At 39.3% G+C, this 26148-nt stretch overlaps 1 protein-coding gene across 6 annotated transcripts in view; it reads right to left on the minus strand.

Annotated features, from left to right (window-relative positions):
- Positions 1 to 26148, minus strand: part of TGFBR3 (transforming growth factor beta receptor 3) — a 209315-nt gene that overhangs the window by 159398 nt on the left and 23769 nt on the right. For 3 of the 6 annotated variants that reach the window (XM_086391100.1, XM_086391099.1, XM_086391096.1), the window contains exons 2-3: positions 20890 to 21022; positions 17986 to 18165 (exon numbers count right to left, since the gene is read on the minus strand). In XM_086391100.1, the coding sequence (XP_086247226.1) occupies positions 17986 to 18073 (88 nt within the window). In that variant the 5' untranslated portion in view covers positions 18074 to 18165; positions 20890 to 21022. The remainder of the gene's footprint in view (positions 1 to 17985; positions 18166 to 20889; positions 21023 to 26148) is intronic. The other 3 variants (XM_086391098.1, XM_086391097.1, XM_086391095.1) reach the window with 1 other exon arrangement.

Consider the following 26148-nt stretch of genomic DNA (forward strand, 5'->3'; position numbering starts at 1 on the left):
TAATGTCACTAATGAAATAAAAATTCAGACGTCATGAAGAAATAAGTGACCAAAAATATACCATGTATTAACTAAGCAATAATTTTAAAAGCAGACAAACACTAATAGCTACAGCCTTCTTATTGGCACTTAGTAAATGCGAGGCAGTGTTTTGAGCACTTGAAGCATATTATCTCATTAAATATTCAAAACAATCCATTGAGATGGATACTATTATTAGCTCCATTTGACACGTGAACATTGAAGCAAACAAGCCTACACAGCTACTTAATGGCAGACCTGAGATTTGTACCCAGGCAGCTGGCTCTCAGGTCTGTGATGTGAAGGACTGTGCTCTCCTTCACTGTCTTATTGGGAGCTGGGGAGTGTTTTCCTCTTAGAGAGACATGAATATTCTAAAATAGTTAATTACTTAAAGGAATCTTTGAAAATTGATGAATGAAACTTTTCTGATATAAGATAATTATAAATTTATGTTCCTGATATAATACATACGAAATTCACCTTACTATGATTTACTAAATTGTAAAAGTGCTCAGAAAGTTAGCTCAGCTTCCAAATCTTATTTCCAAGTAGTAGCTTAAACACTAGAAGATTCTGGCTCAAAATCAGTCACAAAGTTTTCCTATGACTGTGTAACAAACACACATTGAATTGGATATTTATATTTCTGCTAAACATCAGAGATGCCCAAATTGGTGATTATGACAGAGCTGGCCCTCAAATGTGGCAGTTTCCATTACAAAATCCACTTCACAGGAATGCAGGATCCTGTTTAAAAACTGACTTACACTGATTGTTAATATGACAATTTACTATTGGTTTCTCCTTCCCTTTTGTTTCCTCATCTTGAAAAACGAAGCCATCAAGTCGCCTTCCATTTAAACTAAAAAAGGAAAGTGTTAGTTCCAAAGTTTAGGATTCTTAGTATATTCCACTTGGCATTTTTCTAAGTCTGTATTTATAAATATCATGATGTCTGAAGAGTCTGAATAATTATAGTTTTTAAAACCAAAGTATTAAAGTAACCAACTTCATGAAGACTATCAGTAAGTATATCATGGATATACAACTTGAGCCTGCTTCTACATAGATACCAGTGGTACATCAAGAACCCAAAACAATTAAAAATGATTTATGCATACTTATAAATATTTACACAAAATAAGTTTACACATATACAGAGAGAGAAAGAACATTATAGCAGAAAAATTCTAGAAAATCATGCACTTCTTAATTGGTGAGATACATAAACCAACAAAAATATTCAGCAATAACTTAAATCTCTCCTTTATTCATTCTAGGAAAATTCACTCATAACTACAACTAAAACTTTTTGCAGGGGACAATGAAAGAATTTTATGGGCCAAAAAAGTCAGAACAAGGTCCTCACAAATATTTATAGATCACATCCTGCAAATGAGATCTTTATCTTTAGCTTTGTGAATATTTAAAAATTACCTGTGTTGTTCCATAATGCTCACGCTGTCAGCATGGCTTCTTTAACAGCAACAGTGATTTAGAATCATAGTTTGGGAACTGAAAGAAACCTGGAGATCCTCAGGTCAATCTTCCTCATCTGACAAGTGAGGAAACTGGTTATACAGACACTACATAAGTGACTTCCCTCAGGTCTCCTTTGAATCTTCATTTGGGCCAGAAGATATGATCTGCCAGGCACTACTCACCTTCACCCCAAGACAGCACCTCTTTAGTATTCAGTCAACAGCAATTCTGAATTTTTTTGGTCATAGGATTCATTTATGCTTTACAATTACTGAGGGCTCCAAAGAGATTTTGCTGATATGAACTCTACCTATCAACAGTGACCACAGCAGAAGTGGGGAGGGAGGTGGGAGGGGCGTTTAGGATGAGGAACACATGTACACCCATGGCTGATTCATGTCAATGTATGGCAAAAACCACTACAATATTGTAAAGTAATTAGCCTCCAATTAAAATAAATAAATTTTTTAAAAAATAAAAAATTTAAATATCTATTAATTCATTTAAAACCAATAAACCCACTGCATGTGAACATAAGTGGTATCATTTATGAAAAATAACTATTTTCCAAAATAAAACATAATTTAGTGAGAATAGTGGCATTGTTTTACATTTTTGCAAATCTCTTTAATGTCTGGCTTAACAGAAGACAGCTGGGTTTTCAGATCTACTTTTGCATTCAATTTATTGTGATACATTGCTCTGGTTGAAGGAGATGAAGAAATCTGGCCTCACACTGATATGTAGTTGGAAAGGAGAAACAAATCTTATTAGTCTCTTCACATACTTGTGGCTACCTCTTCTTGTACTTTATACCTAAAGTACATAAAGTACATAGTAACACATAAACAGTTATTTCTTAGAGATTAATTTCAGAGTGTAATCTGAATCATATAATGAACTTTTCATATCTTGTTACAATAAAGTCCATGTTTTTCCCCAAAATACTGAGTAATTATAAAGGGAAAAATAGTAACTTTACAGTAGAGAATTCTAGTAGACACCACTTTAGTCAAGTGATCAAGACTAACATCACCAGTAATAAGACACACCAATATAATGTAACACTGACTTGAGGCCTTGAGAGGGGACTTTACCTCTGTTGCAAACTTCCCAAGAGCACACAACCTCAATGCAATCATAATCATATTAACTCAAATCAGGGGACATTTTCCAAAACTGACCAGTACTTTTGCAAAACTGTCAAGGTCACTTGAAAGACAGAGAACCATAATAGACTGGAGGAGACTAAGGAGACACGACGATTAAATGAAATGTGAGTTTTTGACTTGGGTCCTGAAACATAAAAAGTACATTAGTGGGAAAACTGGTGAAATTCAAATAAATTCTATACTTCAGTTAACAATATGATATCAAGGTTAACTTCTTCGTTTTGGTAATTGCTCCATGGGTATAGAAGATGTTATAAGATGAAGGTGGGTGAAGGGCTTATGGGAACTCTCAGTAGTATATACACAACTTTTCTGTAAGTTTAAAATTACCTCAAGATATAAAGTTTTTTTAAAAAATCAATCACTCTATCTTATACTATCAAAATGTGGGATCTTTTACTCACACATGATTTTATAACATCTTGTATTTGTCATTTGGAAAATAATGGTTCACTGAGTTATGCAAAAATGCCAAATGTTGAGGTATGTCTTATATGATATCAAAATATCACATTTGTTAATTTCTCCATTGACCTCATAAGAAAAGCATTTAATTATTAAGAAACTGCCATGGTCACAGTGATAGATCCAAATTACCAAAACTTTAGTTTTTGCTTGAAAAATAAAATTGTATCATTGGTAACAAATACTGTCAGTTGTTCTCCTTGAAACAATATGCTCCCTCTGTTTATTTTTGAATAATGTCTGCCAAATACCTAAGGTTAGATAACCATTATTTGTCTGTCACTCATTCTTTCAAGCAAAATGGTATTCGATGAAAAACAGACTAGTTCAGCTCACAGTTGAAGCAACTGCACAACTGCTTTTCCTCAAGACAACCACTATAGTTTGGGGTGTTGAAGTGCTACTTACTCACTTCCCCTTTCATCATACAGAATATGAAAAAGGTATTTGAAGGGTTTTAATGCTTCATCAAGAATATTCTTAAACAAAGCAGGTGTGTGGTAGTGAAGCACTGCCTCAATTCCTGATAAGGCGCCAACAGTTTTATCCAATATCGCTTTTATACCGCTCAGTCGGTAAAAGCATCTGCCTGCAATGTGGGAGGCCTGGGTTCAAGTCCTGGGTTGGGAAGATCCCCTGGAGAAGGAAATGGCAACCCACTCCAGTATTCTTGCCTGGAGAATCCCATGGACAGAGGAGCCTGGCGGGCTACAGTTTGTAAGATCCTAAGAGTCAGACACAACTTAGCACTATCTTTCTTTTTCTTTTCTACAACATTAACCCAGGGAAAAAGACATCTTAGAATCATTATAAAAACAGTCCTGACTTCACAGACATCCTGAAAAGATCCCAGATCCATAGTTCACACGTTGAGTACCACTGATTTCAAGAGTTAACTTTCAGCTCCTGAATGAAATATACCACTACTACTTTAGCCAACACGGGGGATCCTGGTGGGCTGCCGTCTGTGGGGTCGCACAGAGTCGGACACGACTGAAGCGGCTTAGCAGCAGCAGCAACGTGCTAAAAAGAATTATATGCTAAGATTTACAGAAGTTTTACCAGGAAACAATAGCTTCTTGATGTCAAAGACTCATAACAATCTAGTGACAGATCCAGCATCTGTTTTTAAATCAGTGTCCACACATCACTCAGACACTGTTTAATCTGAAAAGACAGTGACCCTTGCCCAGTCTTCATGGAGTAGCCTTCATTCCACCACTGCCTCTTTCCCCAAAAGCAGAATATGTACATTAAGATTCCAATTTATTATTTTAGCAAACTTGTTTCTCTTTATTGTACTTTATGAACATGAGTTCTAAGTATTAATTTATTCAATAAACATTAAGCACCCACCAGGTGCTAGGAACCAAGGGTTTATCACTGAACTGTCCTCATCTTCTTACTCAATGATCACATTCAAGCAGTCAGACAAAGACATAGAAATTCCTCCACTTGAGAATTTTCATATAGATGGAGAAGTTGTACCGGAGCAAAGGCAAACTAACCTGAGTACTTTCATGGAGCTTACACTTCCATGGAGGAAGATAAGTAATAAACAAAAATAAATCATAAACATGTTTTAAGATGATACTTGCTATGAGGGAAAAAGTGAAGCAAGGTTAGAAGAATGGGAATACCAGGAACTGGGATTATAATTTTAAATAAGGTGCTTAGGGTGGGACTGAGCCCACCCTACATGGATGGAGAAAATTACTGATAGGTAGAACATCATTTTCAATAGTTTCATTTAAATAAACATGACCCTCTGATTTGCATGAATTATATCATCTATAATGAGGACACAGTACAATGAGTATAATCAATATCTATTTTGTATACAGGGACACCGAGTATATCGTCATACAGCCTACAAATAGAAAAGCCTGGGCCTGAATCTGTGTCTGAATCCAAAGTCCAATGTCACAACTAAGATTCTGACTCTGACTTTAATACATCTCTGTCAAGATTAGACATTGTGGTAGAAAATTACTTTTCCTACATAAAAGTATAACAGGAATCCTCAGGCATTGCTCAAGTATTCCTGGTAGTTCAGCTGGTAAACAATCCGCCTGCAATGCAGGAAACCTTGGTTCAATTCCTGGGTCGGAAAGATCTACTGGAGAAGGGATAGGCTACCCACTCTAGTATTCCTGGGTGTCCCTAGTGGCTCAGCTAGTAAAGAATCTGCCTGCAATGCAGGAGACTTGGGTTCGATCCCTGGGTTGGGAAGATCCCCAGGAGAAGGGAAAGGCTACCCACTCCAGTATTCTGGCCTAGAGAATTCCATGGACTGTATAATCTATGGGGTCACAAAGAGTCAGACATGACTGAGTGACTTTCACTTTCACTTCTGCAAAATCCTACTTACAAGCAAAGCTTCATTGGTAACTGTGCTTAGTCCCTCAATTGTGTCTGACTCTTTGCAACCCCATGGACTTAGTGCCAGGCTCCTCTGTCCATGGGATTTTCCATGGCTAGAATACTGGAGTGAGTAGCATTTCCTTCTCCAGAGGATCTTCCCAACCCAGGGACTGAACCTGGGTCTCCTCCATTGTAGTTGGATTCTTTACCATCTGAGCCCCCAGAGAAGCCTTCATTGATGATTATGCTTCAGCAAAAATCTGCTGGAAAACCCAAAGGCTTGGAAATAGGGCACAACTTTCAATCTTTGGGTTCTGAGACTGTCTAAAGGAACAAGTATGCTCACTTTACCATAGTGAAGAGATGCAGTGGCTTTTCCTCTGCTCAGCAACACCAGTTTGAGTCAGCTAAAGAACGTATTTCTTATAGTATGCACTGAGCTCTGAATTCCTACAACAAAGAGCAAAGCTAGCAAGCCAATAATTCTTTATCAGATGGCCTTAGTTATTTGTGACTGAGTTCACTCTCCAGATGGCCAGGAGTATTAGTTCTTATCACTGTTAATCAAGAGTAGCTTAAAGAAGACAGAATTATATCTCTAAAACAGAGGTTCTCAAACTTAATCCTAATGAGACAGACATGCTTAATAAATACTGTTCACATTTGAATATACTACACAGTCTTCAAAATAAACTCCTGAAAACTCTGTACTGAAAGGAGTACTGAAAGAAATTAAACAAATTGAGGGGCATACCATGTTCATGGATGGCAAAACAGATATGTCATGCTACAGATTCTGTGTTCTTTTCATTCTATCAATGGCAATCCTAACCCCTCTCTCACACACTCAAATATATTTAAATGCAAATAACCATGGTTAGGGTAAACATGAATTCTGTCTTTGTAAAGTAAAATCACCCTTTAAAGTCATCAATTTAACTCTTAGTTGTAACATTATTCATGATCTTTTACAACTTAACTGGGATATACAGTAAGTCTTGACACTGTAGCATGACATTACTTTCTAAAATAAAAATGTAGTGAGATTGAGAAAAATAGAGCAGCAAAGAAAAATCAGTCATTTATTGGTTCAAAGGCTTTATTCTCAACTTTTTAAAATATCTTTCATGATTCCTCACAGCTCTGAGACCAGAATTCTTATCAACTCCATCAAATTGCCTGAGGACCATCTATAGAAAGTGTTAAGAGTCAAAGTAGCTACTTCAAGCTTGCTGGCTGTGGAGGAGGCAGGTTGCCCAGAACCTCAGGACAGCCAGCCTCACACAGAGTAAACACAGGCCGCTGTGCACTCAGTAATAAATTCCTCAACCAGCACATACTCTCCTGAGGTTTTCATGTAAGGTTTTTTTCCAATAGATTCCAAGTCGAGTAATAAACAAGCATAATAGATTTTCTTGGGCCCTCCTTGAATTCAGGAAGATCTGACAATATCATGAAATAGCTCAGCACAGTTCTCTGAAATTTTTCATTAGAATTCTTTTCTCCTGAATCATATTAATAAAGTACAATTTGGCCTCAGATTCATGCGTAACTACTTACTCACAAGCAGCTCGAGCCCAGAAGGACGGGGAAAAGATGCTAAAGCCTATGAGTAAGAGGCAGGGCCAGCCCCAGGCCCAGGAATTGCAAGGTTTCTAGATAGATGTTTTCCAATGAAGCTATATATTGCTTAGAAAAGTGCTCCTTTACACTTGACTGGCTCTGAGATAAGTCCGAAACACTCTTCTCTGCTTTCATCTTCAACTGCCTACACTGTTCTCAGAGTCAGAACTAGCACTTGATGCAGTAAGCCTCAAATCTCTCTCATCTTTAAGGGGCAGGGACTTCCATTATTTTTCTATAATTCTTCAGGCTGAGCTAATTCTAGATATTCTTATTCTATAACATATGTCAAATTAACTAAATACTGGAAGTCTATCTCCCCCTTCATACATACAGTATACTCTGAACTTATACTGTGTGCACTTGATTTCAAATTGAGATTTCTGAACACTATTTTCCAAACGCAGTGGCTATTTGCTACTCTGAGCCAGCCCAACAGAGGAAATGAGGAATCTGATTTGTTTTATTTTAAAAGAAAGAAAAAAACTACTTAAGGCCTGATCCTGGTGCCTTTGAACATTTAACACTCAGAACCTGAATTGTTTCATAACAAACTAGAGCTCCCTTTCCTCCCTCCAAGAAGAGGCCCTTGGGAAGTATTTATTTAGTTAATGAGAGTTAAGTAATTGTGTTTTTCTCACAAGACAAAAAACAAACAAAAACTTCTAGAAGATGCTCTTTGAGCTCCCTAGCTCTGTAAGGTCCATATGATCTCCATCAGCCACGAGCCTGGAGCAGTAAACTAGGAATTTAGGGAACAATGTGGCCACAAACACTTCTCCAAAAAGAAAAACAACTCCTCTCTTGGCCCAACTCCAAAAGGCAATTGAGCCGGGTAAGGTCCAGGCTAATCTCTAAACAGCCTCTCTGCCAACTTTCTCCTACAGTCATTAGGTTTTTCAGCACGGGCTTTGCAAATAATCTAAAACAATTAATTATGCTTTTGAATTCACCCTGTACCATTAATGAAACACTGCCAGACAGCCTTTGATAACATATTTCCAGAGCTAATTAAATGTGACAAACCAGAGGACACAGACTCCCCAAACACTCGAGAGGGCCAGGCAGAGACCTGGCTGGTGGCAGTGAAGCCACCCATGCAAACGATCCTGGGGTGACAAAGTGGGGGGCTGCTGGAGTCAGGCCCTTAAGGTCCTCACTATATGTCAGACCCTGTCCTCAAATTATATCATTAGCAGGTTCTTAAAGTTCAAATTATTTTTCCACCCTAAAGATATTTTTTCCTTGTAATGACTGGAAATTCTTAATTTGATACTTAGAAGGTTTTTATTGCTTCTAGTCTATACCTCCACACTTCTGTTAGTTGCTCAGTTGTGTCTGACTCTTTGTGACCCTATGGACTGTAGCCCTCCAGGTTCCTCTGTCCATGGAATTTTCCAGGCAAGAATACTGGAGTGGGTTGCTGTTTTCTTCTCCAGGGGATCTTTCCAACCCAGGGATCGAACCTGGGTCTCCCACATCTTGGGCAGATCCTTCACTGACTGAGCCACCAGGGAAGACCATACCTCTACCCCCAAAAATATGGGTTTTAATTTTTTAAAAGAGAGGGATGAATAATAGTTTTTAAAAGTATATATTAAAATAAATTTCATCCCCAAATTATTTTCTTTCAATCAAAGAGTTCTGCATAATTCAAGATTTCCCACTCCCATAACCTTAGTCATGTGGGAAATCTTTCTGTTTTTTTCTCTAATGCCCCACAGAATTCCAGGCTGCTCTACATGCATGGCCAGCAAGATAAACACACTTTGGGGAGGCCTAGAAAAAACCCTGCAGGGGGCAAGAAGTAAAACTGTAGTTGCATTCCTCTAGACTTTCCTGTTCCAGTTTCAAAAACAGAAAGACCACCACCTGGGGCTTGGTGAGCACAGGGCCGGATTCAAGCTGCCCAACGGCCCTCCCCCACCCCCCAGTGACAGTGATGAGATCTGAGAAAGCAAATCAGAAAACTTTATAAAAGTGGTATAATAAATAAATAGAAATTATTCTAAAAGACAACTTTTCAAGCACAGAGGTTAAACCTTCTCAGTGTCTTATCTCAATTTTTAATAAATATGATGTTGGGTACTTAATAAATATCAACAACAACTTTGGGGAATTTCTTTTCCCCTTCTAAAAAATGTTAATTTTTTAAAAGTTCTAGCCTGGAATCTGATTACAGGAATAAAATAGGAATCAGTGAGGAAGCCAGAGCTAAAAACTAGAACAGAAGAAAGTATGCTATAATTATCCAGCTCCTTGCTGACATCTAGAATGCAACTTAAATTTATAAAATGTATTAAAATGAATTTATGCACTTATTTACTATTCTATTTCTCTGAAACACTAGTTTTGCTATGAGAGGCAAGTTTGCAAAAGGTGATAAGACCCTCAAAAATTCATATTTCTGAAAAACAGACCACATAGGGAATGAAAAGGATGAGGTTTAGAAGTAAGTTGGGAAGGGAGGGTTGAGGCTTTTCAGACATTGATTTTTCAAGGAAAGTCATTCACAGTGCAAAGAAATTTTCTTTAGACAGTTTGGAAGGTTGTTCTGTTTTTTCATATTCAGTTTTCACTGTTACATAAAAGTAACTATCTTTACTATTAGGTTATGGCTTAGTATTCCACTGATAATGAGATATCAGTCTTTATCCTTTTTCCCCCTCAATGGGAACAAATTGAAAGAAAACCACAAAGTCATTCTTAATTTCACAAGCATTTCACTTCCAAGGATCTTTCCTTCTACAATCTGATCCTGACTACCATCATCTCTTGCCTCAATTATTACTATGGCCACCGACCAGTATCCCCAAATTCACCCTTGCCCAACAGTCTATTCTCAACACTGCAGCCAGAGTGATCTTGCTAAAATATCCTTCAGATCACATCATTCTGCTGCTTAATGGCTCTTTCTCACTAGAGTAAAAACTCTGCAATGGTTGACAAGGCTATATGCAACCCTACACCTGTCCCCAAGAAGTCTCTGACTTTCCACTCCAGCAGCCATCTGGCCTGTTTACTAAGGCTCAAGCACTTCAGACAAGCTCCCACCTCAGGACCTTTGCACATGCTCTTCCTCCTGCCTAGAATGCTCATTTCCCCAGATATCCACTTAGCTCACCTCCTTCCAATCTCTGCTCAAATGTCATCTTCCCAGTGAGGCCCTCCCTGGATCACCTTATTTTAAACTGTACTTCCCCACTAATAATCCCTAGCCCTGTTGCCTTTTCTCCACTAACCCTGCTAAAATGTGCATAGTTTTTGTTTGTTTCTGGTCTCTGTCTCTCTTCATTAAAATGTAAACTTCAGGTGCACAAGGATTTTTGACTGTTTTACTCACTGCTATATGTCTAACAGCTAGAATGGTATCTAGAATGCTCAGGAGATGCTTGCTGAATAAATCAATCAACATTTTAGGAAATTTAACCATGTAAGAAGGTGGTAAAAACTCACTGTTCACACTACAAAGTCTCCCCTTTCTGTGCCACAGAAGCTAGCAAAGTACCTGCGCCCTAGTATACACTCAAAACTAATTCACCAGACTACAAGAACCCATCTAAGCACAGCAGGATTTAAACACTGAAAGAAAAGGTGAAATGATAAATGGGATGAAGGGGCAAGTGGGAGCACTGTGGCATTTTGCTTCACCATGCAACAACACAATGCCAAAGTGGGCCGCACAGATGTGTCCCGCTGGAAACGCTCGTTGCAACGAAGTGCCCAGCAGCTCAGCAGCACCCCTGATGAAAGCAACAGAGAAGGAACTGACTCCAGAAGCAGGTGCTCTGCTCTCTCCTGAGGCCTTTGCTACCTGAGCATCCTTGCGGATGGGGCCAGAGGGCAGGAGGACAGGAGGTGTTACTCCTGGTGGCTAGTCTATCATCTAAGCCAGAAAGAAGTTATTCAGGCATGCGAGGACAAAGGGAAGAAGCAACACAAAGAACTCAGGGCAGTCTTACTGGAAACTTTTCCTTCTGCCATAACTATACCACTTATAACTATATGATTCCTTTCACTGCCAACAGAGAATATCTTTTTTTTTTTTAATCAACATTTTCCTTTAAAGGCAGTAAGCTTTTCCACATTCTACTCTAGTCTAAACTAGTTTGGTTTCTTTTTTTTCCTTAAGATTTCTAAGAGTTGGCAGGACAGGGCTGGAGAAGAGCTAGGCCTCCGTCCCCAGAGCACCTACTGCCTGGTCTTTGGAAGGAATGTTCTGAGAGCAAGCACATTGGTAAGCCCTCTAGAATGCCACCTGATTTACAGTGTCCTCTCAGAAAACAAAAATAAGACCACATTAGACTTCAGGGTAAATCTTTTTTTAGGCCACTCTGGCAGAGAACGTTTCAAAGAAAATGAAAGTCAGCAGTTCACATGGATGCAGTACAAGGTGGGCCAATCTCCTGAGACAGGCAAGCACCTCCATGCCCTGATGCCCACACATGCAGAGCCGGTCCTGGGGAAAGGCTTCACAGTGACACTGCTCAGAATACTCCGTGTTCTAAAACACTTCCAAAACCAGCACTTGGAGCTCTAGCAATGATTCAGGGTGGCCCCAGAATAGGAGGATTTAGTTATCAAAGCAAACAAGCTGAGAATGCCTAATTTCCCATATCCACAATGTGTGAAAACATAAGCCTTGTGCAATTAAACAGCTATGTGGTCACACATAGATAGCTCTGTCCTGATGGGAAAGTGGATCAGCATTTACAGAAATGCACCATGACTGGTATCCTAAAATAACCCAGATCAAGAATCCAGAAAACTGGGTGGCAATTATACAGTCTAAGATAAGGAGGCAAAGGAGAGAAATCTGGGTTCTGTGAACTTGTGACATCAAAGTGAAAATGTTAGTTGCTCAGTCATGTCCAACTCTTTGCAACCCCATGGACTATAGCCCACCAGGCTCCTCTGTCCATGGGATTCTTCCAGCAAGAATACTGGAGTGGGTAGCCATGACCTTCTCCAGGGGATCTTCCTGAACCAAGAATCAAATCCAGGTCTCTTACACTGCAGGTAGATTCGCACCCTCTTGGTAAGTATCTTTCTTAATCTATATGTACATCTGGTTACCCAACTATCTATTCTCCTTGCACATAAAAAAGAAAAAGGCTTTTTATTTGCTATCATATCATATCCCACCCCTATTGGTAGATTATGCAAGGCAAGGTAATCTTTGAGAAATAAACTCATCTTTCTTGCCTAGCTAACTGCCCCAACTCTGTGTGTGTGTGTGTGTGTGTGTGTGTGTGTGTGTGTGTATGTGTGTGTGTTGTTTCTGTGCAAAAACCTAAAGAAAGGGAAACAGGGACCTCATTACACTGGGGTGTGCGTGATCTCTCCAGAGGGATCACTACCTAAAATGCAGGCCATTCTATTCACTCTGTGTCTTTTAACAATAGTTCTTTGCTTCTTAAAATAAATAGAAAACTGGCACCCTGGTGATAGTTGGCATCACAACTGACAGTATCTTTTCCCTATGTGTCCACAAGTAGAATTAAACACAAAAGTGGTTATAACAACCACCTGAAAACTATAAAATCACTGACCAAATCAACTAGCTGTGTCCAAAGACTTGGGGGTTAGCAAGAGATCTTTTTGCATTTGTTTTGAACCTTCAAGTCTATTCCTCCTACGTTTACTTTCCCTGGTGGCAGCCCCCATTGGCACCCTCCCTACCCTCCTGCCATTATGAGTTACAGCTGCTGAGCCCTCATTTGGCAGAGAAGGGAAAACTGTGGCAGAACCACCTCTGCGGTCCTCAGGCCATTGATCTCAAGCCCAAGAGAAAGAGTGCCAGTTCCCTTTGGGCAGCACAATGGAAAGAACATGAACTCTGGGTCTGCTGCCATGCTGCCACACTAAATTGTCATATGACTATTATTACACAAAGGACCATTTCAACTTTTTAAAAATTAACTCTCATTATACATGACATTTTTCTTCCTTAAACCTCAGTTTCATCATTTGTAAAATTAGTATCATAATAATAGTGGTAGGAGTGGTGGCAGTAGTAGTAATTATAAAAACAGTGATAATGACGAACACCTACTTCACTGGGTTTCTGTAAAGATTAAATGAACTTACTGGTGTAGAGTACCCAGCAGAATGCCTGGCAGCATGGTTTCAAGAGCTGTTGAGGGGCGTGCTGCAGGAAAATCACCCTGACTCATCGGTGCAGTCTGTCTGCAGAAGTGTGCTGGGTTCAGGTTCAATCAAGAGGCAGACCAGCTTTCTAAACTAATTACTTGCTCTCAAGCCCCTTATTCTCATTCCATAAATGAAAAAAACAACCCTGCCCACCCAGGGACTGCTATGAGAATCAAATGAAACACCAGGCAGGAAAGCATTTGAAAACAATAAAAATAAAGTGGTATTATTATGTTTAGCCTCCACCCAAGGCTGTCTGCTTGTCCATTCCAAACCAAGTATTAACCAGCTAGTATTAAAACCTCTGCTTGCTGTCCTAGGAACCCCAAAAATTCAAAGCTTTCTTAGCAGGAAAATAGCTCCAACTAAAAACATCTCTATTCTCCTGTGGACTATACCTGGAATTCCAGGTACATCCAATAAAGATGAAAAGAAATGTGTTTGCTCAATAGAAATATGTGTTTGGGTCACGGGCAAGCCTCCAAAAGGATACATCTAGGCACCAAATGGCAACTGCGGAATGAGGAACATAGCCAACCCCTCCACACTCTGCTGGCACAGAGGCCAGCAGCGTCTCTGCAGAGCTCCCATCAACAGCACCCCTCTGTCCTGACACAAGGGACCAGTAACACACAGACAAGTCCATCTCTTCCTCCCAAACTGATTTCCCTGAGTTCTCCCTGCGTGCGCACTTTTTCTCGTTACCGAGGCTCCTGGGAACACAGCCCTACCTAACGCTGGCCAGCCACGGAGGCAGCAGTTAATATTTTTTAAAGATGTGTAGTGGAACAGTTTTTAAAGTGAAAACTTAGTGAAGCTTAAGCCCACAGGAGCAAGTATTTACATTTTTTAACTTTCCATTTTCTTCAGATACATTCTAGGATTGAAGATAAGATAAAATTGATGATAAAAGCCTAAGGTAATTTCTAATCAGGTGGCATTAGGGTCCCTACACAGCTCTTGTTCAGGACCATGGGCCTCCCTCCGCACAGTGCTGTACAAGAACGAAGGAACACGGGAGGGAAGGAAAAGTGCGAGTTTTGTCAAAGCAACCGCTAACACAGGGATGTGGCTTGCTTCCTTCACCCTCAGCCACAAGCAGAGAAGGAAGGCTTTCAATGAAGGCCCACACGCAGGCATCTACTATTCCAACTCAGGCTCATTTTATGTGCTGTGCTGTGCTTGTCTCCTCCCTGGCTACATATCTAAAGGAAGCCTTCACCACTTCTGCTGGCAAGAACTCTATAATAGAGCTTCACAGCCGTGTCCGCGGAATAAGAATACAAACAAAGAAGGCTCGTTACTTGAGGGTCCTTTCACTCTGATGAATTACATACGTCTCCCCTAAGAACAAAGGGGTTTAACCTGGTTCCAGGATGCCTCATTGGTGGCTACTCATCTGGTGTTGAATCAATCAAGTGAAGAGGTTCATTCATTCCACACTGAGGGTCTCCTACATAGAGTTCTAGTGGACTGGTGGATGGGCTGGATTTTACAGCCAAACCGCCTCACTCTGCCACTTACTAGTTACTGAGTCTCAGTTTTCTTGTGAGGAAAAATGCAGATGACGATAATAATATTAATACCACCTCACAGTGTTCTTTCATAAAGACAAAATTAGCTGGCAGAGAGCAAGCCTGAGCTAAATGTCAGCCTACGTGCCAGGCACCGTGGCCTTTGTGGCCAAGGAGGCCACATTCTTAGCCTTACTTTCTGAGGCTGCAGTTTGAATTCTAAGATTTAACAATGCATGCTTTTGACTACAGGGGGATGGAAGAAGAGAGAATCCAAACCTCAGAATGAAATCCACAGCTTTGTTCTGACATTTAAGGTCCTCTATAATCCACCCCCATCCTTCCTTCTAAACAGATATCCTCTACATACCCAAGCAGCTGTCTGGGTCATCTGTTCCTTAAAACAACATCAAGAGCCTTCCTGACAGTCTAATGGTTAAGACTCCACACGTTTATTGCAAAGGGAGCAGGTTTGATCCCTGATCAGAGAACTAAGATCCCATATGCTGCATAGAACAGTCAAAAAAGGCAAAAACAGACAAACAGAAAAAAACAATATCAGACACCTAAGTGCCACTGTTCTCCCCCTCTGCTCACCCTCAATGCCTTCCTCTTGCTTAAGTCATCCTGGTCTTCAAAACATAGCTTAAGACATAGACTTCTACAGAGCCTTCCCCAGCTCCTCTAACCCACCCTTCTGACCTCTCTGAGGTCATCTAGCTTTTACTCACCATGCACTGATTATTTTGTTACATGGTTATATTCTATATGCGTAACTAAAGTTCAAGCAACTCGAAGGATGAATCTTACATCTCTGTGTATATCCCTAAGTGCTCTGTCTCTGCAAACCTTTCAATATCACAGTAACCCAAGTCTATGCCATGACTAGTAATGCTGAAGAAGCTGAACGGTTCTATGAAGACCTACAAGACCGTCTAAAACTAACACCCAAAAAAGATATCCTTTTCATTATAGGGGACTGGAATGCAAAAGTAGAAAGTCAAGAAATATCTGGAGTAACAGGCAAATTCGGCCTTGGAGTACAGAATGAAGCAGGGCAAAGGCTAATAAGAGTTTTGCCAAGAGAACACACTGGTCATAGCTAACACCCTCTTCCAACAACACAAGAGAAGATGCTACAGAAGGACATCACCAGATGGTCAACACCGAAATCAGAGTGATTATATTCTTTGCAGCCACAGATGGAGAAGCTCTATACAGTCAGCAAAAACAAGACTGGGAGCTGACTGTGACTCAGATCATGAACACCTTATTGCCAAATTTAGGTTTAAACTGAAGAAAGTAGGGAAAACCACTAGACCATTCAGCTATGACCTAAACCAAATCCCTTATGATTATACAGTGGAAGTGACAAATAGATTCAGAGAATTAGATCTGATAGAGTGCCTGAAGAGCTATGGACGGAGGTTCGTGACACTGTACGGGAGGAAGTGATCAAGACCATCCCCAAGAAAAAGAAATGCAAAAAAGGCAAAATGGTTGTCTAAGGAGGCCTTACAAATAGCTGTGAAGAGAAGAGAAGCCAAAGGCAAAGGAGAAAAGGAAAGATATACCCATCTGAATGCAGAGTTCCAAGGAATAGCAAGGAGAGATAAGAAAGCCTTCCTCAGTGATCAGTGCAAAGAAATAGAGGAAAACAATAGAATGGGAAAGACTAGAGATCTCTTCAAGAAAATGAGAGATACCAAGGGAATATTTCATGCAAAGATGGGCACAATAAAGAACAGAAATGGTATGCGCCTAACAGAAGCAGAAGATATTTCTCTTTTTTTTTTCTACTACTTTTTAATGAGATTTTAATTAAGATCACTTTTAATGTACCAGCTAAAAGGCAAATAATTTTTCAATCATGAGACAAAGTGAAACTGCTGGTAGAGAGAATGGGCAGTTCAAATTCACACACCAGCATTCAAAAAAGCTTTCCCTCGAGATATTTGCAACAAGGGGGTCATTCTTTCTGCTTTCCAATCTGATAAACCAAGTTTTACAAAGTGACTTCCACTCAGTCTGCCTACATGTGACTCCTGGTCTGAGTCAATTGAAGCCTTAATGGTGGTCCAGCTTCTTCAGTATACCACAGAGGTGAATACCAGAGTTGTTACTAAGTGAGCTCATAAACTAAGAATATCCTTATTCATTGTTAATCTACAATTGTAGCACACTCAATGCATGCTTATTATTATCACTCTCATGCCGTCTCCGGGGTCACACAGAGTCGGACACGACTGAAGTGACTTAGCAGCAGCAGCATGTCATCTGTACGTGCAATTCAACAGTCAAAACCAAGAAGCTAATCATTTTTTAAGTCAATGTGTGTCTTCTCAAGGCCAGCCAGTTTTCAGAACTGGCCCAACAAATTAGCTCTAATATAGCTCATTACAAAGGAGACTCAAAGCAAATTATAACAAAATAGAGCAAATTAAGTTTCTAAATTTGTTAAGTAACCCTGACTGCCTACACTAAGATGTTGATGTGAGGGATCTGATACTCTTATTTAAGGAACAGTGTTCCAACCAAACCATTTGCTTCTTCTCATCTACAATCTCACATTCTGATGGCTTCTAGAAAGCACAGTATATTTCTGTACTTTTTAATTTTTATATTTTGTTTTGTTTCTGACCACACCACATAACTTATGGGATCCCAGGTCTCCAATCCAGGCCCTCAGCAATCACTGGACTGCTAGGGAATCCCCTCGGTAGTTTTTAAAAAGTTACATCCTAAAGATACCTGAAATAGGCAAAATTAAACATTTCCTAAGTAGTCTGTGCTAGCAGTGTCACCTCTATATAAAAGATCTATTTACTTTACAATAAAGAACCAAAGGGTTTTCTTGAAATTCTTACTTAGGACAAGAAAGTAAATGTAATCTCTGCATGTAACAAACTTAAGTGGGTTTAAACAACATATGTCTTCTCTAGCCACCTCCACACTGAAGGTTAGTTAGGTATCTGCGTCACCAACGTTCGAATATCTAGCACCAGTGTAGTAAGACATAATACAGACAAACACATGATGTATCTGTACAGGAGTCAAGTATTTTATTCCTTGAAGAATGTAAATGCTCAAGCTCTGCATAAATATCACATATTCTAAATTTTTCTAGACTGAGGAAAAATATACCCAAAAGAACATAATGAACATGCAATTTGTATTATGCAACTTACCTGCGGCTGCTAAGCAGGAACTCATTAAGGCAAACATGACAATCACACAATGAGAAGTCATTTTTATTTCTCCAAAAGTGTGTCCCATTCAGTCACCTCAGCCTGTAGTTCTTCAGATTATAGACAATCTTTGCAAATCAAAAGTGGCTTTAAAATCCTTCTTTCCAATTTTCAAATTGCCTGTAAAAATACAAATTTGAAGAAGAAAACTTAATGCAGGAATTTCTGTTCATGAGTACATATTGAAGTAAAATGAAGAATTCCTAAAAAGTATAAGAAATTTACCTTAAAAGATGACTAGACAGCCCTCAAGCAAACTGGTGGGGAGGGGGGAGCAGTAATTACCAAATAAAGATTTTTACAGCAAATACTTTTGCAAATACATGTTTGCTTTGATGTTTTAAATCTTTGGTTTTATAGTAAAGTTTCAAGAGTATAGAATAAAATCAAGGTACACCTAAACATAACATCATCAGTTATGTTGGAACACTAATCAATGACACTTAATAAGTGAACTTCAGCAAAAAAAAAAAAGACCAACTCTGGTTAGAACTCAATCTAAGATGCAAACCATTATATATAGCATAGATAAACAACAACATCCTACATAAAGCATATATAAAAATATATAATTTATATTTTTTAATTTTTATTTTATAAATTTTTTTTTATATTTTTTATCAACATCCTATGATAAAGCATACTGGAAAAGAATGTGAAAAAGAATATATATGTGTATAACCAAATCACTTTGCTATATAGCAGAATTTAACAAAAAATTGTAAATCAATTATATTTCAATAAAATTTTTAAAAAGAACTCAATGTAATGTTATAGTGACAGACCTATCATAAGGATCAAATTAAAACATTAATTTAGAATCAACCTGAAAACATAAGGAACCATTAAAAAGCAAAATTCTTATTTCAACTGTTCGCCAACATTTTAGCATGTGAAAACTTGTCTCTCAACTCCATCTGAGACTATCTGGTTACTTGACTAGAGGATCCAAGAGGCTTTTTTAAAACTTTTCCTATCTAGAGCCTTGAAATGACAAGTTTTATGAAGGTGGGATTAACTGGAATATCCTCTGATGACCCTAAAAATTACCTCATTTAGATACTGCAACATACTGATAAATTTTCCAACCTTATCTCCCTGAGTCTGGAACAACCCATAGAAGCTGCAATTCAACAAACATTTATTGAGCACCTACTATGTTCCAGGTGTTGCGTAAGGACATGATTCCTGGTGTCAGGAATAAAAACTATCTGACAACTGGATAAAACTATGAAAGACCCTGCCTGATCTAAGCTTTGGACACGGCAGTATCCCAAGTTTCTAGGATCCACCTCAAACAGCTAGAGACTGCAGCCCTGTTACCCAGAGCCAGAAAAATGCATCCCCAGAAACAGCATGCTACCTTCAGACACAAAGCTAGTTTGGGCACTTGCAGACACAGTACAAATATATTAAAAAAATGGCAAAACAAGTTTGAATTAAATGTTTTTAATTCACTGCATCAAGTGTGAAGAGAAAGATATTTTAAATGCATCTTAGCCTTGGAGAAGGAAAAAAATAGGGTGATTGGGGTACAGTGGTAGGAGAGGGCGGAAACCTTTTCAGTGAACTCCCTTTTGGGTTTTACAAGTATTACCTACCCAGCAATAACAATAATGTTCGAATTTCAAAGATAATTTTTATATATGCTTTAAAACTGAACTATTACATATGCAGGAGGCACTGTGGTCCAGTCTTCGTAGGAAAATGGTTTTAAAAACCTAGTATGAGTAAAATACAGATTAGAGTAGCAGTAAAAGGTCTGCACAGGTGTGAATCCACTCTGCCACCTCCCAAATGAGTGATGTCAACCTGGACACTCTGCATGGATGAAAATTCCTACAAACTATTGTGAGGATTAAATGAGTTAACATAGATACATTGTTTAGAACAGTGCCTAGCTCATAATAAGCAATGAATAAATGTTAGCTATTATTATCATTACTGGTCCATTCCCTTTGAGGTATATTTGAACCAAAAAAGCAGAAAAATTAGGGTATAGCTATTTGCATAATTTTTAGCTACTGAAAAATCAGTTTAACTTTTTGTTTACTGCAAAATAAACATTACAATGGACACCAAAAGGAATAAGCTAAAGAGCAGATCACTAAGAAAACAAAGTTATCAAGCAAAATGAGGCACAGTTCATTGGTGGCACAATGGTCTTATTTCAAAAACTGACTAAATTATAGACATAACTCTGGACACCATAAAATTGTTTCCAATCATTGCTTAAAGTGATTGCTACCATAACTCCACATCACCTCAGGTGTAATGGAAGTCTCCTCGGTTACCTTAAAAATCAATGACAAAAAAAAAAAAAAAATCAATGACAGCAAAGAGAATTTGTCCCTATTTTTTGCCCTTCAAAATATTAGATTTCCTGAATGGATGGATAAGGAAAACTCTAGAAGAACATGTTATTTCAACAAATACTAAAAGGGCAACTTTTATAAAGCAAAACCCTATAAGGAGATCTCAGAAGATGACTTCCCAGAGGATTTTTATGGTGCACACAAACTACATAACCAGCACGAGGCTTGTAGGAATATTTAATAAACTTGTGTCACCCCCTGCCTTCAGCTGCAGAGGGTCTGTGGGGCTGTGCACATTAATCCAGGGCTTAAACCAAGTCTGAATGAACCTGGGAAAGAAAGGCAAACAGTTCTATTAAAAATATAGACTGCAAATTGCTGACAAGAATATTGGGTAATTATTAAAATGCAGCAATTACAGATATAATAGAGCCAAGCTAAACAGTTTGATGCCCAAAGGCAAACCACAGCAAGTTTACACCGGATCTTAAAACATCTCCGAGGAAGTCCAAGACAAGTTGAAACTTACACACTGCTGCTTCGAACAAAGAAGGAGCTTTTCTTCTTTTAGCTTAAAAGTACCTCCACAATGTAACTTGTTCAAAAGAGAAAATAAACTGCAGAGAGTTTTTGTCTAATCTCCCCAATGTGGTGACAGGATCCTAAGGCAAAGGAGAATAAAAAGGGAAGTGTGTCATTCCATTCATTATAACTCCAGTTTTGGCCAAGACTTGCACATATCAGTGGCTGAACACACAACCTGGGGATCAGTTTCCTAACAGAAGAACACAGGATGATCAAAAGCTTCGAAAAAGTCACAGATCTGAAACAAAACTAGGGAATTACCGATTCTTTTCCTTTTCTGAGGTTATATACTCACACTCAATCTGAGGTCTCACACTCAGTCTGCACAGATCAGATACTCAACCACCCTGGTTTTCTGACCTCTCTGTATCTCTTTGGACTTTAAGAACAAATAGCTTTCTTTAGAAATATAAATAGGGTGCTCAAAATCTTAAAAGAACAATTTGAAAGATACTGTGAAACAGTCATTTTGCCCACATTTCAAAGTAATGTATTCCATTCAAAGGGTACCAAAACTTATAGTATCCACAAATGAACAAAAAATAATTCTGAGTGAGACCTTAATGGAGTTTTTTTTAAATGAATGTGATACTAATTCTTCTAATTTCCCCTGAGTCTATTTCTAAGGTCATTAAACTTATTGCATTGCCCCACATTCTCTAGTGATACAAGGAGTTCACAGGGAAAGACCAGGATAAGCTGAAAACCCCTACCCAAATGAGTCCTGAAATACATCATGGTTTTTTGAACCAATATTCAAAAGGAATTGGTTGGGAACGATTAGTATTCCCTGGGTTGATAAGGAATTTTTTTAAGTGCAAACCTTGCTCTATCTTAGAGGGAAAACGTGGTGAAACAATGCCTGGCAATAAGCTAACAGCCAGCAAAAAAGATTACTAACTTCCCCTTAGATAGCTAACAGAGTGGCTAAGAACATGAGATTATTCAAAATTGGAACCTACAATTAGCTTCCACCCAATCAGTTTCTCAATTAAAAGAATTAGCCTGCTAAAGATAACATGAACAGCTTTTAAACTTAGATGAGCTCAACAGAATTCATGGATGAAGAGAAGCCCAATCTCCAAGACCAGCACTTGACCAAAATATTAACAATAAGGCAGAGTCAAGACTAGAAACAGGGTCTTCCCATGACAGCACTCTAACTGACCTGAAGTTCCAGGTCAGTTGCCACAAACTAGGAAGCGTTTTCTCTCCCTCAGTGCTCAATCTCTGGAAACAGAATGTTTTCTCCAAGAGAGAGAAGCTTGCCATAGCTGCCATCAGACATCAGTACTTCCATGTTGACATGTGCACCTTGCACAAATCATTACTGATCACAAACTAAGACTTGACTTCAGGACTATGGGTGGTGGTCATAATAAATAAACAGTCCTTGGTGATGCTGTATGACTCAAGTTCTTTGAAGATAAAGCACAAATCTTTGCATTGTCATATCTTAACACTGTGACTGTTCAGCCCCCAATATGGAAAATATTCAACAAATGTGAAGATCTTAAAGATGTGTATATTGACTGGAATAAAAAATGACCCACTCCCTAAACCCAAATAGAAAATAACACCTGATTTTCTGGTCCTTCAGCATGAAAACGTTTTCTAGCAGATCATTAAAATGTTTCTAGTTTGCCATTTAAGTGAATTTTTTGGAGAAAGGTATACTGTTAAGTCTGCAAATGGTTAAATAAAAGCTGGTAGAAGAACTGCTCTGATGGATATTCAACATGTTATTCAGGGGATTTAGAAAAAAGGCAGGATGGATGACATCAATATATAGCTTGGCAGCCTGAAAAAAGGGGTGTACAGGATACAGAACAGATACTACTGTTTGATGATATTTGGATGCCCTTTAAGACCTGTACAGCATCGGACCTTGCTTCTATCACCAGTCACATCCACAGCTGGGTATTCTTTTTGCTTTGGCTCCATCCCTTCATTCTTTCTGGAGTTATTTCTCCACTGATCTCCAGTAGCATATTGGGCACCTACTGACATGGGGAGTTCCTCTTTCAGAATCCTATCATTTTGCCTTTTCATACTGTTCATGGGGTTCTCATGGCAAGAATAATGAAGTGGTTTGCCATTCCCTTCTCCAGTGGACCACATTCTGTCAGATCTCTCCACCATGACCCGCCCATCTTGGGTTGCCCCACAGGCATGGCTTAGTTTCATTGAGTTAGACAAGGCTGTGGTCCTAGTGTGATTAGATTGACTAGTTTTCTGTGAGTATAGTTTCAGTGTGTCTGCCCTCTGGGGAGGCCTTACTAATAGTTGTGAAAAGAAGAGAAACGAAAACCAAAGGAGAAAAGGAAAGATAGAAGCATCTGAATGCAGAGTTTCAAAGAATAGCAAAAAGAAGATGAGAAAGCCTTCCTCAGCAATCAATGAAAAGAAATAGAGGAAAACAACAGAATGGGAAAGACTAGAGATCTCTTCAAGAAAATTAGAGATACCAAGGGAACACTTCATGCAAAGATGGGCTCAATAAAGGACCAAAATGGTATGGACCTAACAGAAGCAGAAGATATTAAGAAGAGGTGGCAAGAATACACAGAAGAACTGTACAAAAAAGATCTTAACAACCCAGATGATGGTGTGATCACTCACCTAGAGCCAGATATCCTGGAATGTGAAGTCAAGTGGGCCTTAGAAAGCATCACTATGAACAAAGCTAGTGGAGGTGACAGAGTTCCAGTTGAGCTCTTTCATATCCTGAAAGATGATGCTGTGAAAGTGCCGCACTCAATATGCCAGCAAATGTGGAAGACTCAGCAGTGGCCACAGGACTGGAAAAAGTCAGCTTTCATTCCAATCCCAAAGAAAGGCAATGCCAAAGAATGCTCAAACTACCGCACTATTGCACTCATCTCACATGCTAGTAAAGTAATGCTCAAAATTCTCCAAGCCAGGCTTCAGCAATACGTGAACTGTGAACTTCCTGATGTTCAAGCTGGTTTTAGAAAAAGCAGAGGAACCAGAGATCAAATTGCAAACATCCGCTGGATCATGGAAAAAGCAAGAGAGTTCCAGAAAAACATCTATTTCTGCTTTATAGACTATGCCAAAGCCTTTGACTGTGTGGATCACAATAAACTGTGGAAAATTCTGAAAGAGATGGACATACCAGACCACCTGACCTGCCTCTTGAGAAATCTGTATGCAGGTCAGGAAGCAACAGTTAGAACTGGACATGGAACAACAGACTGGTTCCAAATAGGAAAATGAGTACGTCAAGGCTGTATATTGTCACCGTGCTTATTTAACTTCTATGCAGAGTACATTATGAGAAATGCTGGACTGGAAGAAACACAAGCTGGAATCAAGATTGCTGGGAGAAATAACAATAACCTCAGATATGCAGATGACACCACCCTTATGGCAGAAAGTGAAGAGGAACTCAAAAGCCTCTTGATGAAAGTGAAAGTGGGGAGTGAAAAAGTTGGCTTAAAGCTCAACATTCAGAAAACGAAGATCATGGCATCTGGTCCCATCACTTCATGGCAAATAGATGGGGAAACAGTGGAAACAGTGGCAGACTTTATTTTTCTGGGCTCCAAAATCACTGCAGATGGTGACTGCAGCCATGAAATTAAAAGACACTTACTCCTTGGAAGGAAAGTTATGACCAACCGAGATAGCATATTCAAAAGCAGAGACATTACTTTGCCAACAAAGGTTCGTCTAGTCAAGGCTATGGTTTTTCCTGTGGTCATGTATGGATGTGAGAGTTGGACTGTGAAGAAGGCTGAGTGCCGAAGAATTGATGCTTTTGAACTATGGTGTTGGAGAAGACTCTTGAGAGTCCCTTGGACTGCAAGGAGATCCAACCAGTCCATTCTGAAGGAGATCAGCCCTGGGATTTCTTTGGAGGGAATGATGCTGAAGCTGAAACTCCAGGACTTTGGCCACCTCATGCGAAGAGTTGACTCACTGGAAAAGACTCTGATGCTGGGAGGGATTGGGGGCAGGAGGAGAAGGGGATGACAGAGGATGAGATGGCTGAATGGCATCACTGACTCGATGGACGTGAGTCTGAGTGAACTCCGGGAGTTGGTGAGGGACAGGGAGGCCTGGCGTGCTGTGATTCATGGGGTCGCAAAGAGTTGGACACGACTGATCGACTGAACTGAACTAAGACCTTTACACAGAGACAGCAAAACCACCTTACTGAGTCACAGCAGCAACTCTCCCATATCTCTATAACACAGAGAAACTGGCTAATCCCAAATCCCCATTTTTAGACAGACTTGGTACAAAGAGGGCAAAAGTCCTGGATGTGGATAAGAAATCTTTGGAATTGCATCAAAGTATAATCAATATTCAATAAATATTTACTATGAGGAGCTGGGCACTGTTAAAGATATCAAAGATATTGCAGGGAATAAAGGAGCCAAAAATCCTGCCTTCATGGTGCTTATATTCTAGTAAAAGTAACACCATCTACTACATTAGGCAAGAATTCAATTTCCTGAGCCTCATTTCTCCCTTCAATAAATCTTTATTGCTTATTGTATGCCAGGCAATGGGAATATAATGGCCACAAAAAGAGACATATTTTTTGCCCTCGTAGGTTTAAAGTGTGGTGGGATAACCAGCAAATAATCACCAAAAAATGTAACTATAGGCTATGATAAGAGCTCTTTAAAAAAGTATCACCACTTGAAGGATAAGTAAAGATTTAAAAGCTCTGGTGAAGGATAACATTACAGATAAAGGAACCATTACAAGTCACTGATGCTGAAGGGAGCATGGCTGCAGAGTCAACAGGAAGGAAAAGGAACAGGTTCAAGAAAGAGTTTAAGCAGGAAAGTGCCATGATCCCAGTAGGTTTTTAAAGTTTCCATGGTACGGGCAATGTGGAAAACACTATGGGGGTTGTTTAGTTGCTCAGTTGTGTCCAACTCTTTGCAAGCCCATGAACTATAGCCTGCCAGGCTCCTCTGGCCATGGAATTTTCCAGGCAAGAATACTGGAGTGGGCTGCCATTTCCTCTCCAGGGGATCTTCCTGACCCAGGGATTCAACCTGCATCTCCTGCATTGCAGGTGGTCTCCTCCATCTCCTGCATTGCTAGTAGATTCTTTACCACTGAGCCACCAGGGAAGCCCATGTGGAAAACAGCTGGAGGCTTCTCAAAAAACTAAAAATAGAACTACCATATGATCCAGCAATTCCACTTCTGGGTATAT

The sequence above is a fragment of the Bos grunniens genome, chromosome 3, assembly GCF_055505025.1.
Source record: "Bos grunniens cultivar Pamir isolate PY7600 chromosome 3, Bosgru_T2T1.0, whole genome shotgun sequence".
NCBI lineage: Eukaryota > Metazoa > Chordata > Mammalia > Artiodactyla > Bovidae > Bos > Bos grunniens.